The sequence below is a fragment of the Trichomonas vaginalis genome, chromosome IV (assembly GCF_026262505.1).
Source record: "Trichomonas vaginalis G3 chromosome IV, whole genome shotgun sequence".
Classification (NCBI taxonomy): domain Eukaryota; phylum Parabasalia; order Trichomonadida; family Trichomonadidae; genus Trichomonas; species Trichomonas vaginalis.
The window spans coordinates 16,363,119-16,380,800 of record NC_067206.1 but is presented as its reverse complement, the minus strand read 5'-3'; the positions used below and the strand labels follow the sequence as shown (position 1 = coordinate 16,380,800).

Below are 17,682 nucleotides of genomic sequence, written 5' to 3'. Positions count from 1 at the left end.
CCTCATAAATCCAATAAGTGGCTTTGGTACGTTTTCAGTTGCTAGTTCAATAGGTCCTTTAACAGACAATTTGTATGTTATTGGAGCAGTAGATGTTTGACCTTGCTGGAAGCAAAAGTCCACTTCTGTTGGAAAACCACATAAGAAATGTGTGTTGTCATAGCTATCCCATTTATGTTCCACACTATCATCATCCACCAATGACCTCATAACATCTTCATTAAATCCTATCATATCATTGTTTGTATTGCAAGCGTTCGCAACCATTTCATAAAATACAGGTCCATATGATTTTTCAGGTTCTGCAGGCATATTTCCATAAGCTCCCATGGAAAGCTGAAGATATTTAAACTTAGGGTTCTCAAAATTAACATAATAGTTGTCTTTCTTTCTAAATAGTGCCCAAATACTTTTAACATTAATAGGCGTATAAGCTGCTGTAAATGTTGCACTTGAACTATCTGTATTCTTTGAGAATGAACCGTCCATAGGAATCCAATCCATAACTTTAACAGGAAAACATAAAGCCTCGTTTGTATAATGTTCTACAAGTTCTGTATAAATGTTAGGGTCTAAAGAGAATGACTTTGGATGAATGAAACATTCATTAAAATCCATCTTTGTTCGAAATAGTTGCTGGGTTACAGTTGTAATAGTAACTGTTCCACTAGCTTCTACTGCCTTCGTTATCATAGTGAATGGTTCATTCCATGGAACAAATTTATTTGTCGGTGGATTTGAATCTGAAGCAAATGCAACTTTAAGAGTTGGATTGAAAGCAATGATATCATTTACAGATATAGATGTGCATTGTAAGGCGTCGCTACTGAACTTTACTTTAAGCTGAATGTTTCCTGCAAAAGCTGGAATAAATCGAATAGCTTCTAATGGAAGGAATCTTCTAACAGGAATTCTTAAACGAAGCTTAAAATCAAATGATTTTCCTGCTGTAATTGGACCACTAACAATTTGTCCTGTTCTGCATGTTCCCGAATGACTCCATACATCTTCATGTCGAGTCTTTGAGAAAACATCTACTTTCTTTATTTGTTCGGTAGTTTGTGAGTTTGAAGTTATATATGCTTCTTCTCTTGCGTTGTCTTGAGAATATACGATACGACCATTTGCAAGGATTTGATATCCAGCAACTGCATAGAAAGTGTCATCGAAACCAATCCAAAATCCTGGTGGGTTTGTTTTATTGGAACCTGAACCAATTTCTTTATCTGCAATAAATTTACCTTCCATTTTATACGTAATGAATGTATTGTAAAGGTCCAACATATTTTCACCAGGAGGTGAGAGATTGAATGTTACCCATGTGTTATCTTTAGCAGTTCCAGGTTGTGATGGAATCTTTGCGTCAGAATATTTTCTATTAGTGTCACCAATTTGAACTGCATTGTCTATGATATCGAAATATGAGCGAATCTGATGAATATGCTCTGCTGGAGTAAATTCATTTAGCTGTTCATTCTGCATGTATTTACTTCAGATAAAAATATCTATTTACTTCATTATTCTCACTCTTCTTCTTGGCATTCGTGGTGGAAGTTGTTTCTTGACATTTTCAATGAACTGTACATTCTCTTTTGTCTCAACTTCTTTCACTGGCGGGTCAGGGTTCTTTGACTCGGTTTGTTTTTCAATGAAATTCACGAACTTTGCAATAAGCTCTTGGTTAGTTATTGAAAGTACATCTGGCTTCTTTTCTTCTTGTTCTTTTGGTGGCTCAGTTTGAACAGAAGGTTTTATATGGACTTCACCCTTGCCATACACCTTAATGTTGTCGCTTTCTGCATTCGCTAATGGAACCTTTCTTTTTCTTACGTATATTTTACCATCTTTACTCTGACTTACGTAATAGAAAGGATGTTGTATTCCTCTTGCGTCATTTAATATAATAGACTCTCGCTCTGATTTTGACAAGCTCATTTTACATCGGTTAAAGTTTTAATTTTGTTTTTTATCTGCAGTCAAATGACTCAGACAAGCCCTACGGACAAGACCCAAGGGGTCATAGATGTTGAAGCATTGAAGAAAGAAATTCGTGAGCAAATTTTATCCGAACTGAAGGAACAAAAACAAGAACAAAAGCCAGAGAGACCAAAGAGAAAACTTAGTGAAAAACAACTTGCTGCATTAGCTGCTGGAAGACAAAAGAACCCAAGACTACTGGCAAAAAAAGCTAGAGAAGAAGCTGAAGCAAAAGCTAAAGAAGCTGAAGCAAAGAAAGAGTAAATGGTTTATTTTTATCGGAACTAAATGTATAGACAAATACCTTTATCTGTTGCGTTCAGTAGTGAAAACCCTGACGTCAAAATAAAGGGGAACAGAGTAACGTTTAAGTTTCCAACAGACTGGATTGTGAACATAAATGAAAGAGAAGTACATTGGCATAACAAATATGTATATAACACGTGCTTTCAGAAAGGTTGACTTTATACTTCAAGTCGAGATAGAAAATGACGAACAGTCTTTAAGCGCCCAAAACATTCACATATACAAATACTTTAAAGACGATACAACATTGCAACAATGTATGATTTCATTTAATGAGATGTTCGAGAAAAAGTTCAACATTGAAGTACAAACTTTACAGCCTTTACGTGAGTTTCTTGCACAACTGAAAGAAGAAGGTAGTCAGCCACAACTTATAGACTTTCATTATGAATTTAATGAAAATGAAGATGGAACACATGACTGTCAGTTTGTTATATATTCACCATTCAATGAAGTAGCTAAAAAGAAAGAAAATCCATTACGTATAAGATTTCAAATCTCTGAACCCAATGAAGATTTCAAGAATGTTTTCAATTATGATGCAATGCTTCCGAGGAAAAATGAATTTTCAAAGATTGTAACACCTGGCATTTGGGATAGAAAGCAAGCTATATTATATTCAAACTTAAGTAAGGGAGTTGAAAATGAGTTCATTGGTCATACAAGAACTTCACCACTTCCTAACCCTAAATACTATAAATTAACTGGCTTCAATCGTGAGTTTTGGATAGACATGTTCTCCACTCATGACCATAACTGCCCAGTGTTCTTACCTCCAGACCATAAAGACTGTCTCTACATTGAAGCACAACTCTTAAACTCTACCATCGCAGTATTGTAAATGACCACATGGGCTTCGCCCTTGCCGCTAGTTTTATTTTTATCACGAATGACCTCATTGCTGACAAAAATAAATGACCTCAGAACTTCAACTTACGAATAAAGCTTGTTTTAGTCGTTATTGAGAAGTTAAACTTCTCTTCAAATGCAGGTGTAGCAGACTTACATAAGTCAAATCCAATCTCTTGACCATCATAAAGTGCTTTGTAAAGTTTCATTAAACTGAACTCAGAGTCTTTGTCATATGTTCCAACAGGTATGTGAATGTTCTTATCTTCATTGTAATAGCATTGTATAGCTTCAGGAAACATTTCATTTGCTGTTAAAGCAAGGACGTCTTGTTTGACACCTTTGCAACGTGCATGGAATGCAACTTCATTTAAATCGTTAGTGAGTAAGTCTATGTAAGTCTTCTTTCCACAAAATATTGACTTGTATGCTAAACTTTGTTTTCCAGGTGTTATTTCTGCGAAATCAGAATGAAATTGACCTAATGTTTTACCAATAAGTTCTCTACCGTATCTCTTCTTAAACTCTGCTGCAAGCTTTGGTATGTCTTCATTGAAAATATGCATGCTATCACAGTCCTGGTAAAATATTTGAAGACCCATATCTTCAGCAGTACAGAATACTTCACACATTATTCTCTTCGACATAGACAGAATATTAACACCAAGTGGACAGAAGTTAAAGTGTCTGCAAATGCTTTTCGTTAGCTTGAAAATAGTTTTATCCGAACCATCCAAACCTTCGAACTTCACTATATGGTTGTAGTTTCTGATGACATATCTTATAGCATCTTTGTCATTTACTATGGTTATTTTTGACTCAATAGGAGATAGAATAGTTTTGCCATAAATACTGTTCAGAATGAGCTTTATATTTTCTTGCAAAGGATTTCCTTCTTTCTTATACTTTAACCTTAACTCAAACAACTTCTTTACTTCATCTCTTATTCTAATATCTCTGTTTCCATCGTAATAGTATCCTTGCAACACTTCACATTTGACACCTTGATATTTTATGAGGTCTTGTAATGTTATATGGTCAACATACATTAAACAGCAAGTGTTTGAACTTCTGGGAACGTTAAGTTCTGGATTTAGTTCAGGGTCACAAACTATTAAAGGAAAGTGTCTATGTATTCCAATCTCTGTTATCTTAATGAGAACAAAGAAGCCAGACACAAACTTTTCACCAATGGGTTCCTTTTGGTCGTCATCGAATAAATGTCTCATGAGATACTCTGTGCTTAACATTTCTTTCTTCATAACCTTTGGAATACCTTCTAAAGTATAAAGTCTTGCTATAGCGGATGGATATAATGAAACAGCGTCGAAATCAGCAATGAGTTTCTCTTTACTCTTTTGTTTAATGTTATCTGACAACATACATCTTCCACCTTGAATGCATCTCGAAATAAATTCTCTTGGTTTATTTGAGAGGTCATAAAGATTTCCATTCGGGAAGTATACTCTGTTCTCAAACAATTTGTTAGCAATTGAACAAATGCTAACATAATCATAAACGTTTAAATCAAACTCTTTCAATATATCATTGCGGAACTTAACAAAACCTTCTCTTAAAATTCTTACATCTTGTTTGCAATAAAATGTACTATACTTTTCTAAGTCGAAGTGGTTTTCATCTATTCTGCAACCTTTGATGGAATCTATGTTTTTCATGAATGTATCCGCATCCCGGATAAACTTACATGCTTCAGAAATGACACCAGTTCTGTTGTCATTTGCTAACAAAACACTGCTGTAGTAGTTATATGGAAATACTTCTTTCGGTCCTGTTTGTAAGTTAAACATAGCAGGAAATAGTTTAAGCTTCTTATTTATAACACTGTAAGAGTCTTTTATAATAATTGCCCTTCCTTTATATAAGCCAGTTATTTGCATTGTTCGTGAACCTTTAATGATGGGAGTTCCTTTCACTTCTGTCATGTGTCTTAAGATGAAGTTTATATCATAACTGAGGTTATGGAAATATATTAAACTCTTGTCAGGAAGTCGCTCCAAAAATTCTGTTGCACAGTTCTGACCCCAAATGCTTTCACTCACTGAACCATCTTCACTGTCGTAACATATGTTAAAAGCTTTATGAAAGCCATCGGTACTGCACTCAAAGTCAGCAAAGAAAACGTGCTCAGGAATGAACTTGCACTTATTTTTATTTACTTCTTTTGACTCGGCTTTCTTCTTCAGTTGTACACAATACTTTGGAGCATATGTCAAATCTTTAAATGGTGCAAGGTTCTGTTTATATAAGTCAGTCGTATATGTGAAAAGTTCTCCATAAGAAATAGGTTCAAAATATTTGCACTCCCACAATATTTTCATAACATCCCATAACGGTGTTGTTCTATCATAACGAACTACATATTTATCTTCTCTCTTTGTATAAATCTTCATCTGTTTCTCAATGTTCATTCCACCACAAGCTTTGAGAATTTCTTTATAGTTTCGAATGAAATATGTTGTCATAGGTAATCTTTCATTTAACATGTAATGGTCTTCAACAAGAAGTAAGTCAATACTTCGAACAGTTTCACATTCTTTTGGTATGTATCTCTTTATTTCATTATGTCTTGAGTCATTGAAGTAACCAATGGTAACATTAAATGCTATACCTGTTGCATCAGAAATTTCTTGTACTTTACTTTGAGGAAAGTCTCTAACACGAATGACTTCTCTAATGTGGTCAATAGTCTCTCCATCTACTCCAGCCTGAATGCAAGCATAAACGAAGCAGTTATCTTCTGTCATAAGTGTTGCAGTTCTTTTGTTCAGTTCATTGAAGATTTGGTAGCGTTCAAGATTTATAGGTAATGTGCAAAGATACTTCCAGAACTGACCGCTTCTCTTCTTATAAAACTTCTTTTCACCATTATCTTTCCAAAAGCTTTCTATAAGTGCTGAGTTTCCTGTTTGCTTAAGAGCTTCTAAAATGGCTTTCTGGTCATTTGTCAGTGTGCTTTCATCTTTATATGGTCTCTTTTTTGGTTTGCCTTTCTTTACATCTGACATCGTTAAGCCTTCATATTCTGTTAAATCATACATCTTTATTTCAGTAAGATTCTTTATGTTTGTCAAGAAGAAGTCATAGTGCATTTCAACAATACCTGCAGCATTTGCTTCTATCTCTGATATAAAGTTCTCCTTCAAGAGCTGATGTAGTAATGTTCCAATATTATTGAGGTTTAACGTAGAACATTCATACTTTCCACCAAGTTTATAACATACCATCCATCTCTGTTGTGAGTTTATTTTAATTTTCTCTAAGAGTCTCATGAAAACCTTACCGAAATGTTTGTGTAAGTAGTCTCTGTTTGGTTCATCTAAAGCTTCGATGTTAAAGTCAATGAGTCTATTGCCTGACTTCACATTTCTCTTCCTATTCTCTTCATCTTTCTTTAACCATCTCTCACCTTCTTTTGGTTTGTCGTCAATGGAACGAATGACATCGTTAGCTTTGCGAACTTGTTCTATAGCGCTCTTAAACATCTCTCTTCTCTGTTGTTTCAGTGTGTCGTCTCTTCTTCTTGTTTCACCAACGTTTGCATTTGTTATGTCAAACATTTCTCTTCTTACTTCATGAGGTACTGAACGTCTATGATATAAGTCAATAGCAACGTCATTTAAAGGAAATGCTCTTGCATGGACTTCGTCCTCGCCGCGTTGCGGCTTTATGAACTCATGAATTCTATCATAACTTATTGCACCATTATAGTCATTGAGGATGTCAGCGAGTGCTTTTTTGTTTGTTGCGTAATGCTTTGCTACTTCTATGTTAGCTTCTGTTAGAAGTTGTTTTATTTCCGAGTGTTCTAACTTAGACAACTTCCGATACATCTTTAGTAGGAAATAAAAAAATATTTTTTGAAAAAATTAGATTAGATTTTTTAAGTTATTTTCAAAATAATTTAATATTTTTATTTTAATGAAACACATGCAAGATTGCAAGTTCTTTTCATACAATGCTCTCGCTACTGCCATCAAGAATGAGTTCAATAATGCTTCAAATGTTAATGTTATCTTTAACAAGAAGTTGTGAAAGAATCTAAGTTTGGTCAGTATGTCAGACCATTAGCTATCGTCATTGACCGCAAACGTTATACTTCACAAGAGTTAGCAGTAGTTTTGAAACAAAAGAGTTTCTTCGTGAATGTCAAAGATACACATTATACATCATAAAGAACTCTAACATTGACTTCTTCAGTATTGCTTTAAATCTTCCGAACAGAAAGAATATAAGAAAGGTGAAACAAATGTGAAATATATCCTTCATCTCTGAAGACAATAACGAACAAAGATGTTATACAGAAATTCTTACCAAAGGTTGAAGAAGCTTCTATTGACATTGACGAAGGAAGTGAAATGGTTGAAGAAATTGACCCTGAAGCTATTTAAGCAAAAATATATTTTTGGTTAGTCTTCATATGGATATTTTACAACAATTCCCCAATGTATAAACTTTTCATACGCTTTTTCATAAGCTTTATATACCTTCAGAAATTTTGCATAATCTTTAGAAGCATTTAGATATTGTTTAAATGCTTTGTATGTCTTCAGAAATTTTGCATAATCTTTTACATGTTGTTCGTTCTCTTCTTCTGTCATGAGTTCCGAATATTCTAAATTCATGTTCTTTCATATGAGATAAAATTTATAAAAAAATAAAATTAGCTTAGATTTTTTTATTCTTCCTCTTTGAAGTTATCGAAATATTCTGTTATTTTTTCCTTCAGTAATGTTAAGTCTTCTTTGAATGTAAGTATTGTGCAACCTTTGATGTCATAGTGTGTTTGAGAAAGAGTATTTTTGACAATTTCCTTTATTTGCTCATTCGGTGTCATTGAAATCGGTAAGTTTTCACGATAGAACCAGTTTCTGTCAGATTTATATATCTTAGCTAAGTCATAAAAGCTCTTGTTGTTTCTTCTCACTAAATGCAACATAACCATATCTTTATCTTCTTCATTTTCCAACTCTTCAGTATAAATCATATACTTATAACTCTTTTCCTTTCCTTTTGGTACTGAACGCGGTATTCTTTTCTGTATGCTTTTGTCTTTGGATTCAATGACTTCATCTTTTGCTTGAAGTTTCTTTTCCATCTCTCCGCGTTCTGCTTTATATAGTTCATCTAACATCATGAAAATATAACAAGCATAACGAGGTGAAGCCCACATTGCTACAGCGTTTACTAAAAATCTATGAACATAATAACCTTTCAAACCAGGAGCCAAATTCTTGCGATTTTCGTACGGAATCTCTTCTCTCGGTTTTCCGAGGGAAGCAATCATATGAGGAAATTTTTCTAAAAGTTCTTTTGTCTGTTGGTTTTCAAACCAATGATATGCTTGCTTTGTAGAACGAAGAGCATTCATTATACTCTGCATTTGGTACATATCGTCTTTGACTGAACGAATGAGACGTAACTGTTTGTTATACTGTATGTACTCGTATTCTTCATTTATGGCTTCATGAACGATAGCAATTGTTGTGTTCTCTGATGTTGACATTTCTGTCTTTACATACAAAATAAAAAATAAATAAAAATAAAACTAACTTTATTTTTCTAACTAATGAAATTCATTATTTTTGTGCTGAATTCAATAAAAATATATTTTAGGGTAGAAGGTTAGATCTAACCCGATTTCTACCCTCATTTCTACCCCAGTTATTTTATAAACGTTTCACATGGTAAACGTTATTTTTGGAATTTTGTGAAAACTCAACGGTTTGACACATGCCCTAAAAATTATTTTACTCAGAATTTTGTTGCTGAATTCAATAAAAATATATTTTAGGGTAGATGGTTAGATCTAACCCGATTTCTACCCTTATTATTTATAACCGTTTTACATGGTAAACGTTATGAATTTGTGAAATTTTAAATATTTTTGTAGCTTCTATTTCTTCGCTGAGGATATCAAAAATTTTAACGATACCGAAAGTTTCTTTATACTTCTTCTTGACATCAGATAGAAGGAAATCGTCAGCAGTTGGATAGTTTTTGTTCAGAAATGCTAACATGTCCATTTTATCTTCTGCTGGTTTCTCTGCCTCCCTCTTTAAGTCAGCATAGTCGTTTCGCATACGTTCTATCTCTTTTACTGAATAGTTATATTTCCTCATTGCTGCTTTACATTTCGAACATTGCGGATTCATTTTTGCGTTATATTCTGAAACCTTACCTGCTAAAATAACTAAAGCGTCAATGGTTTTCTTTAAATCTGAAGCAGTTGGTTTTATCTGTTCATTCCATACCTTACCTCTTCTATCTTTATCTCTTATCTGCCATACACATTTTGCAACTAATGAAACAAAGTTGTCGTATGTCTTAAACTCCCCAGATTTATATATGTCAGAGATGTTCTTATATACCATGTCGCAATCTTTATCCATAACTTTATGGTTGCAATGATATCCTAGAAACTCATAATTTACTTTACGTATGAACTTCTGTATTTCTGCAGAATCACTAACTTTAACTTCTATTTCATCGAATTCAGGAATAGTGAGTTTTTGTTGTTGGATTTCAGGCAATTTAGGTAAATGGTCTATGATATCTTGCATGTCATAAAGATATTCTCCATTTTCTTCATCCTGTGCGGTACAGTCTAAATTACTTGTTAAAAGTTCCTGCTTAATTTTTTGTATTTCTGTTTCGAAAGTAAATGAAGAAGGAATGAAGCTTTTCATCTCTACTAACATAGATGTTGTATTCATGACTAACGAGTTTGGTGCTGTTGTTTGAATTGTTGTTGTGCCGATTGTTGAAATCATATCTTTTATACAAAATAAAAAAATAAATAAAAATAAAACTAACTTTATTTTTTCTATCTTAAGGAAATTCATGAAAATTCAAGACCTTTGGGTCTCGCCGCTTAGCGGTTGAGGGTAGAAATGGGGTTAGATATCGGGTTAGATCTAACCATCTACCCTAAACATTATTTTTGCTGAATTCAGCAACAAAATGAACGAGGTCAGGATGTATGTAAATACCTTTGAATTCATTTATAACGCCCTTAGTAAGCTCATAAAATGCTTGTTTTGAGGTTGAGCCACTTTTGTCTCGACCGTATTCTTTCATCCAAAACTCAAGAATTTCCTGCATGAATTTTCATGAATTTTATATATTAATGTTTTCGTACCTGTTGTCTAAATGTCATGTTGTCATCATTTTTTAAAGAAGTTAATTAACCTGGTGACATGGTGACGTGGTGACACCTAAAAACCATTAACGATAAAATATATTTTTGGTCGTTTATGACAAAAATAAATGGTTCATTTACTCACAATATTTTTGTACAAAACGACCCCAAACTTTTAACTTCTTTTCTGCAGCTTCTAATGCTATCTTAGCGAGTTCATATTCTCTAAATTCTCTCTTTAAATCTTCTTGTTCCCATTGGTCTAGTTCGTATGGAGAATCTCTATAACCATAACATATCTCACGTTCATGTTCTAATTGTTTTTCATGCATTTTTCTAACTTCTTCTTCAAACAAATGTTTTGCATTCTCTACTGTATCTTCAAGTTCTTCTTCATCTAACTTCTCATGAACTTTCTTGTCTATGGAGTCCATAATTTTTCCAACTGCTATGCAATATTTTGGAGAAGCCCACATTGCTATATAGTTTATAAGTCTTGGGTCTACATACGTTCCTCTAACCTGTTTGATTTCATCAGGAATTCCTGCATGAATTTTGTATAAAAAGCAACCGCCGGAATTCGGACTGTTGCTATATTCTTCACAAAATGCCTTATAATACTTTTCCCAGGACTTATTTTTCAACAACTTTCTAAAGTCTTTCCTAAACTGCTGATACATATTTGTTGCATTAATGTAACCATCCTTGTCTCTACGTAAGACTTCAATATCGTTATAAGTGCCTTTTGTGAATGTTTCGCCATTAGATTTGTTCGTGAACGTCTGTGCTTCGACTGACATTTCTGTTCTTACATACAAAATAAAAAAAATAAATAAAAATAAAACTAACTTTATTTTTTCTGTCTTAAGGAAATTCATGAGGGTAGAAATGAGGTTAGAAATCGGGTTAGATCTAACCATCTACCCTAAATATATTTTTGGTGTAAATAAATGGTACCATTAATGATATCATGACTGTTCTCGTTCATGTCTGATTTACATCTAATGAAAAAGTTTAGAAGAATTTTCTTATTCTTTCTGGCATGTTTTTATCTTTCCAGTACTCCCGCTCTAATGGTCCCAGATGAGTTGGTTTAGATTCTCTCAAGTTCTTAGATGGTATAACATCTTCAACGCCTCCTTCATATCTTACTTTATAAGTGTCATCGTTTATGTTATAGCCAAGTATTTCAATAACCACTCCTCGCTTTGCTTCGTCAATGGTTTCAGCAAGTTTGCCATTACTACTTTCAACCAATTTATGTCGAGGATAAAATGCAATGGAGTCGTCAGCAGCTTTTATAAGATATCCATTACCTTGCGTAGAGTCTACGATATAATAATTTTGACTTAACCTTAAACGTTTCTTTGTCAACGGTTTGTCGTCAAGAACTACACGAACTTTTGTTCCAGGAATGAGGGTAAATTGTGTTGAATTTCTGATATTTTGTGTTTGACTTCGTTTCTTTTGTATATACTTTTCTTCTTGTTGTTGTGTCATTGAATTTGGTGTATGTCCTGTTGTAGAATGTGTTGAGGAATTATATACTTCGAGAAAATGTTTCATTGTTTCTTCGGTAAAGTCTCGCTCTTGATTTAAATCTCTGAGAGTCCTTATGAAGCGGTTTATGATGCCGAGTATGTTATGGTTATGGTCTTCGGTAGTGTAGTGAGTTATGTTATGCTTAATGAGAAATTCTGTGATTTCATTGCTGAGATATGCACTGTCTTGGTCTGATGTTAAAGTACTTGGGCTATGTTCTGCTACAAACTTTTGTAAAACTCTTAACACTTCACGAGTTCCTTTATTTTTCATTGGATATGCATATGCTTTACGAGTGTTAACATTAATGAAGATGAGGAATGGTTTATGTCCTCCTTTTCTGCTTTGAATGAGAGTGTCAAATTGGTATGCGTCAGGAGTGTTGGAGTAAATTGGTAAAAAGTAGTCGTAAGGGTTTATTTTTGTTTGATGTACAACATTTTTGTCAAAGAACCTTTTCACTTCAGCTCTGTTAGTAAATCCCCAACTCTTTGCAGCTTCATTGAACTTCTTAAATGACCTCCATGGATGTTGTTCGAATACTTCTTTCAAGCTCATTTATGTAAAAATAAAGATTTTATTCAAGACGCTAAGCCTGCAAAGCAGGCTCAAGCGCGTTCATTGAACGCGGTACCATGCGAATACAGTCATAAATGGTGGCATATAATCTTCACCCGAGCCTGTTGGATTTGTTGTGAAAGTATGGACATGATTTCCTCCTGGTTCAGTTGGTCGAAAAGTCTTTTTTGCTGAATTGTTATAAGATGGAGATAAAACATCATTGCCAGCTTCATAGTCTGAGTTGTATAATGGGTGGTCTCTTAATGAGTGGCTATGGTCGCCAGAAAAGTTTGTAGTTCCTGTATGAGTGTGCGCAGGTAAGTTTGCTTCAGTAATTTTCTTTGAGCCTCCTGTTTGCTTTGAAGAGTTAGCACAGTATAAGAATTTGTCTACAATCTGCTGCCATGTACCAAAACCCAGAAATGTTGCGGGATTTGTTGAATTCATTGATGTATATAAAGAACCAACAGGATATATAGCTTGCAATATTTCATTTTTCATGCTTGTAATCGCATTTGTTGCATCAGTTCTAAATTCATCGAAACCATCGAGAACATGAGTAAGATTATTATATTCTACATTCTTTTGACCAGGTAATTGATGATGTAATTGAATGTCATTAACTGTTAATGAATCTATATTCGAAAATCTTTCATTAATTTTACCATTAACCGCATCATTTACTTCTGACTTCTTCACATAATTTTCATTGACCCATTCCTTTGCTTCTTCTGTATAACTCAATGCTTTTGTATCATAACGATTTAATTCTTCATCTACATATATTTTGTCGGTTTTATTGGCTAAATCAACAACCATATCTCTTAGGTTAGTGCACATATCTTCATCACGCATGCTTGATGAAGCAATAGCCCAATTCAATATTATCTCATCAGCTCTAATAGTTGTGAAGAATTCATGTGTATGGTTCTTATCTGCTTTCTTATCTAACATTGCTGGTAGTTCATATGTTTCAAAGTTTCTGACATGTCCTTCGATATTTATACATTTGTTATTTAAGGAGTTTAGTGTATCTTTTACGCTTGTACTTGGATTCTCTAAAGGTGCACTTGAACCAAGGGTATAGTTCAATATTATGTCGTCTGCTCTAACAGTAGTGAAGGATTCATGTGTATGGTTCTTGTCAGCTTTACTATTTAATGTAGCTTGAAGTTCATTTATATCGGAGATATTATGTTTATGAGATTTCAAAACTTTGTTCGTTGCGTCAAGTTCATCTTTCTCTGCTTTACTTTTAATAGCATCTTCAACGGTTATTTTTCTACTTATTCTCAAAGTAAATTTTGGTTCAACTAATACACCTTTAACAAAGAAGTATGAAGCATAAATTTCATCGTTATAACCAAATGCTTCTGGTGCTTTACCCGCATCATACTGTACAGTACAGCGTATGTCATAACCTTCAGCACGAATGTATTTATATCTTCTTTCATTAACATCTTCCGTCTTCACTCTTTCTTCAGTTCGTGTTAAATATCCATGATAGTCCGTTATAATCTGTTCATCTGAACTTATATAATGAACATGGTTTTTATCTGCCTTACTATCTAATTTCTCATTAACATCATTCACCTCTAATTCAACTCTTCCGCCAGAACTCTTATTATCATTAATCTTTTTCATTAATTCAGTAATTACGTCATAAAGACTATATTCTGTTTTCGGTTCTGTAAATAATGAGTCAAAATTTCTTTTCATCATTACATCGCTGACATTTATGACATCAGCGATACCTTTTTCATTTATTCTCTTCATTAGTTCTGCAATAATGACGAATATATAATCTGTTAATTTATTCTCTTCATCAAGGGTTATAGAATGATTTGAAATCGAATCATTAACACCTCTAAATAAATCAATAACTTCAGGATACACGTTTTTAATGTCTCGAATAACCTGACCCGTATCCTCTGGTTTCTTCTCTTCTTCGTGGGCTTCGCCCTCACCGCTACGCGGCTTTATGTCTCTAACCATCATCAACGCAGCCATAACCGGAGGGTTTGTTGCTACCTGTTCGAAAATCTGGCCGTTATGTATGGTATATCTAAATAATTTCTTTGTGTTTGTTAAAACATTTGAAACAAGTCTTTTAAAACCATCTACAAAATTTCCCGTTTCACCTAATGTTCTTGCAGCATTTACAAGCTCACCCATTCCCGCTTTTGACCCCAAAAACGCCCATATTGCATTTATTTCACTCTGTATAGTTGTCCATTCAGCGAAACTAACACCCGCATTCGCTAAATTGAAAATGAAACCCAGTGGATCGAACTTAATTCCGCCTTCTTTTTCAATTTCAACGAACTCACTAACATGAGATTTTAAATATTCTTTCGTTAAAATCGTTTTTCCTGATGTCATGCTGTTAACGGAACTATCACCATCAAAAGTTAACGAATTCAATTTCGTCATTGGTGCTTTTATTTCATACACCGCTTTATCTATAGTTTTTGGCTCACCTTCTTTAGAAGTGTATGAAACATTAATGAATGAATTATATGTATTCATGAATGAGTTAAAATCAATGATTTTCATTAATGAAGCCTTTAATGATTCATTAACTGTTGAATCCCTTAATTCAATTACTGAACTGTCCTTAATGAAAGGTACACTGCAAACCGTCGAATTTGGATCAAATGCCGTAGTCGGAGAAGGAGTATTAATTATATAAGTCATTAAATCATTAAGTGACGTAAATAATGTTGTTGTTTTTGATTTAATTTCTTTAGCATCTGTTATATACGGTAATTTTATTTCTGTAGTTTCTGAATTAAAGATATTCGCTAAAATGTTTTGTAAACTGTTTTGAACAGCTGTATAAACCGTTGAATTCGGAACCCTTACGATTTCACCATCCTTAATAAAGGGCATTGCACATGGCGTAGTGCTTGGGTCAAATCTTTCGGGATTATAATTCAACATATATTCTAATGCTTCATAAACAGACCTATATACTGTTGTGTCATTCTTCATGACAACTTCACCATTTACAATGAATGGCATAGTACATGGAGTTAAAATAGGGTCAAACTTTTCATAGTCCTTCCATGTTATATATTTCTCAGTATTTCCATCAGAAATAACAATATATTTGTCAGTAAGTGTGAGAGAGTATTGACCAAAATATAAACGTTTAGCTCTATCAGCTTCATACGCATATGCAGCAATAGTCATATTTTAATAAGAATAAAATGTTGTTCTATTTGCAAAGTACAGACCCGAACGAATACGGGACAATAAAACTACAAACAAACTTAGGACTTCAGAATGAAGCGCTTGCTTTCAGAATGGCTGACTTTAATACTATTGCTTCATTCGTTATAACTGACGAAACAGATTTCATGGAGCTTGAAATAGATGGAAAGAAGCACGAAATAAGATTTCACAATAATGTAGAATATAAGATGGAAACATTAGCTGGAGTGTTAAATGCTCTCATAAATACTACAATAAACAAGGATAACGAAGAAAACTTAATGAATGTTAAACTTATTGCAGGAGTTTTGAAGTTCAGTTATGTGAAGGAGTTTAAGATAACACGAATGAGTCATAGAGTTCAATTGCTTCTGGGAGCATACCATATGACATTTCCTTTGAAAAGTGTTGACAAAACGATTGAGATGAAATCTGTTCCATACGTATGTTATGGCAACTGTTTGTACATTGAGTCAAAAATAGCTAATGTCACAGGTATTTCAGGAGTTAATAGTAAAGGTTCAGTAGAATATAAGTCTTTCTGTTATGAAGTAAATTCAATGTTCATTCCAAACGTTCCTGTCATAGCAACTCATTTAGGTAAATGGGTTCGCATTAGTCCTCATAATTTGAAAGACATGCAATTCAGACTTGTTGACTTTCAAGGAGAGCCTGTAGAACTGAAGGCACCAGTGCGAATGACTGTTGAAGTTGACTTTTTAGAAAATATTAAATGCAACAGCTTACAAGAGAACTCAGAGCTAAAAATATAAAGTATGAATGTTATGTATTAGGTCATGAACTTTGGTTGTTGCTGTTTGATGAAACAAATGAGTTAGTTATGTCAGTCAAGAGAACAGCAAAATATTGTGTTAGTGAAAACTGCACCAAGTCAATAAGATTAGGTTTGCATTATGAAGATAAGTTCGATACTGTTGAAGAAGTTTTGGACAGATACTATAAGTTGTTAACTTGGAATTTTTTTGACTGACGGCGCAAAGCGCCAAGACCGAAGGTCCTGACTGTTTTAATTTACTAAAACATATTTCAAACAAAGCTTATATTCTGTTGAAAGTTTTGTATACTCGTTTGAATATTTATACTTAAACTCAACTCCTGTAGTTCCTGGTGTTTCAATGATGCGGATGTTACCTATTTTCATGAATATTGGCGTTTGACCACAGCATTCGATTTCAGGGTCGAGATAGTCAATGACACATTGTTTCCCTGTTATTCGTGATATAACATTTTCAAGGTCCTCCTTTGTTAGAATTATTTGGTTCTTGCTTATAAGATTTGTCAAAAGCTTCTTATCGTCTTTGAGTAAGATAGTTTGATATAACTGAAGAAGGTAATGGTCTACGTTATCTGAAGGATTTGTTTGAACATTTGTGTAAGGGTTGTCGTTGGCTTCTCTTGAAAGAATTTGGTCCAGTGGTGGATACTCTAACTTAACATCTGATGTAGCGTTAGCGTTTGAAGCTGAGTTTAAATTCACCGACTTAAGTTCTGGTTCTTTTTCTTTCAAACACTCTGAACTATAGTTCTTTATGACAATATTGTTTGTCGTTCGTGAGTCAACATTTGATGTTGGTTCAATTGGAACATTAACGGCACCAGCTAAGATGGATTTGCTTCTCATTTCATATAGAATAAAAACCTTTTATATGTATGAAATGAACAATATACTCGACAAGGGTTTGAATGTAAAGCTAACGAATGAAAATATTGTTGAATTCACTGAGACAGGTGCTGTGTATAAAGATGTAGAACTACTGAACAAAAGAGCTAAGGGAAGAAGCAGGAACATGAACAAAGGGTGGAAGCCTATAAAAATTTATGTCAATGATGGCTCAGGAGGTTCAAACATAAAGTATGCAGAAAGTTATAGAGTTTATGCTCTCAAAGGTGAAAAGCCTTCATTTAAGAACAGCTATTCTAACGCATATCCTCAAAAGCTAACGGATGGGGAAGTGGATGATATGAATGACAGCAAAAATATTAACAGAAATGGCGACAGAGATGCATGGAATTTGTTTACCATCAGTCAATTGAAGGTTAAGCTTTAAAAT

General features: G+C 33.8%; 14 protein-coding genes across 14 annotated transcripts, besides 1 other annotated feature; 3 read left to right on the top strand and 11 right to left on the bottom strand.

Annotated features, from left to right (window-relative positions):
* Window positions 1-17,682: part of a mobile genetic element that runs on past both edges of the window.
* On the bottom strand, window positions 64-693 carry TVAGG3_0105550 (uncharacterized protein; the record flags this gene model as incomplete). Its single annotated transcript, XM_051222936.1, has 1 exon — window positions 64-693. A coding segment is annotated over one exon (630 nt), but the record flags the coding sequence as incomplete, so codon positions are not given.
* Window positions 1,510-1,935, bottom strand: TVAGG3_0105540 (uncharacterized protein; the record flags this gene model as incomplete). Its single annotated transcript, XM_051222935.1, has 1 exon — window positions 1,510-1,935. One exon carries the CDS (start codon window positions 1,933-1,935, stop codon window positions 1,510-1,512), a length of 426 nt encoding a protein of 141 aa, XP_051107921.1.
* Window positions 1,981-2,241, top strand: TVAGG3_0105530 (uncharacterized protein; the record flags this gene model as incomplete). The annotated part of the gene is made up of 1 exon (XM_051222934.1): window positions 1,981-2,241. One exon carries the CDS (start codon window positions 1,981-1,983, stop codon window positions 2,239-2,241), a length of 261 nt encoding a protein of 86 aa, XP_051107920.1.
* On the top strand, window positions 2,561-3,124 carry TVAGG3_0105520 (uncharacterized protein; the record flags this gene model as incomplete). Its single annotated transcript, XM_051222933.1, has 1 exon — window positions 2,561-3,124. One exon carries the CDS (start codon window positions 2,561-2,563, stop codon window positions 3,122-3,124), a length of 564 nt encoding a protein of 187 aa, XP_051107919.1.
* Window positions 3,204-3,779, bottom strand: TVAGG3_0105510 (organellar and viral DNA polymerase type B; the record flags this gene model as incomplete). The annotated part of the gene is made up of 1 exon (XM_051222932.1): window positions 3,204-3,779. One exon carries the CDS (start codon window positions 3,777-3,779, stop codon window positions 3,204-3,206), a length of 576 nt encoding a protein of 191 aa, XP_051107918.1.
* Window positions 4,838-5,897, bottom strand: TVAGG3_0105500 (organellar and viral DNA polymerase type B; the record flags this gene model as incomplete). Its single annotated transcript, XM_051222931.1, has 1 exon — window positions 4,838-5,897. A coding segment is annotated over one exon (1,060 nt), but the record flags the coding sequence as incomplete, so codon positions are not given.
* Window positions 6,429-6,983, bottom strand: TVAGG3_0105490 (organellar and viral DNA polymerase type B; the record flags this gene model as incomplete). Its single annotated transcript, XM_051222930.1, has 1 exon — window positions 6,429-6,983. A coding segment is annotated over one exon (555 nt), but the record flags the coding sequence as incomplete, so codon positions are not given.
* Window positions 7,918-8,656, bottom strand: TVAGG3_0105480 (KilA, N-terminal/APSES-type HTH, DNA-binding family; the record flags this gene model as incomplete). The annotated part of the gene is made up of 1 exon (XM_051222929.1): window positions 7,918-8,656. A coding segment is annotated over one exon (739 nt), but the record flags the coding sequence as incomplete, so codon positions are not given.
* On the bottom strand, window positions 8,985-9,923 carry TVAGG3_0105470 (organellar and viral DNA polymerase type B; the record flags this gene model as incomplete). Its single annotated transcript, XM_001295546.1, has 1 exon — window positions 8,985-9,923. The coding sequence occupies one exon, from the start codon at window positions 9,921-9,923 to the stop codon at window positions 8,985-8,987; it is 939 nt and encodes a 312-aa protein (XP_001295547.1).
* TVAGG3_0105460 (uncharacterized protein) lies at window positions 10,429-11,091 on the bottom strand (the record flags this gene model as incomplete). Its single annotated transcript, XM_001295545.2, has 1 exon — window positions 10,429-11,091. One exon carries the CDS (start codon window positions 11,089-11,091, stop codon window positions 10,429-10,431), a length of 663 nt encoding a protein of 220 aa, XP_001295546.2.
* TVAGG3_0105450 (integrase core domain containing protein family) lies at window positions 11,306-12,391 on the bottom strand (the record flags this gene model as incomplete). The annotated part of the gene is made up of 1 exon (XM_051222928.1): window positions 11,306-12,391. One exon carries the CDS (start codon window positions 12,389-12,391, stop codon window positions 11,306-11,308), a length of 1,086 nt encoding a protein of 361 aa, XP_051107914.1.
* Window positions 12,452-15,589, bottom strand: TVAGG3_0105440 (keratin-associated protein family; the record flags this gene model as incomplete). Its single annotated transcript, XM_051222927.1, has 1 exon — window positions 12,452-15,589. One exon carries the CDS (start codon window positions 15,587-15,589, stop codon window positions 12,452-12,454), a length of 3,138 nt encoding a protein of 1,045 aa, XP_051107913.1.
* On the top strand, window positions 15,607-16,383 carry TVAGG3_0105430 (uncharacterized protein; the record flags this gene model as incomplete). Its single annotated transcript, XM_051222926.1, has 1 exon — window positions 15,607-16,383. The coding sequence occupies one exon, from the start codon at window positions 15,607-15,609 to the stop codon at window positions 16,381-16,383; it is 777 nt and encodes a 258-aa protein (XP_051107912.1).
* Window positions 16,638-17,252, bottom strand: TVAGG3_0105420 (uncharacterized protein; the record flags this gene model as incomplete). The annotated part of the gene is made up of 1 exon (XM_051222925.1): window positions 16,638-17,252. One exon carries the CDS (start codon window positions 17,250-17,252, stop codon window positions 16,638-16,640), a length of 615 nt encoding a protein of 204 aa, XP_051107911.1.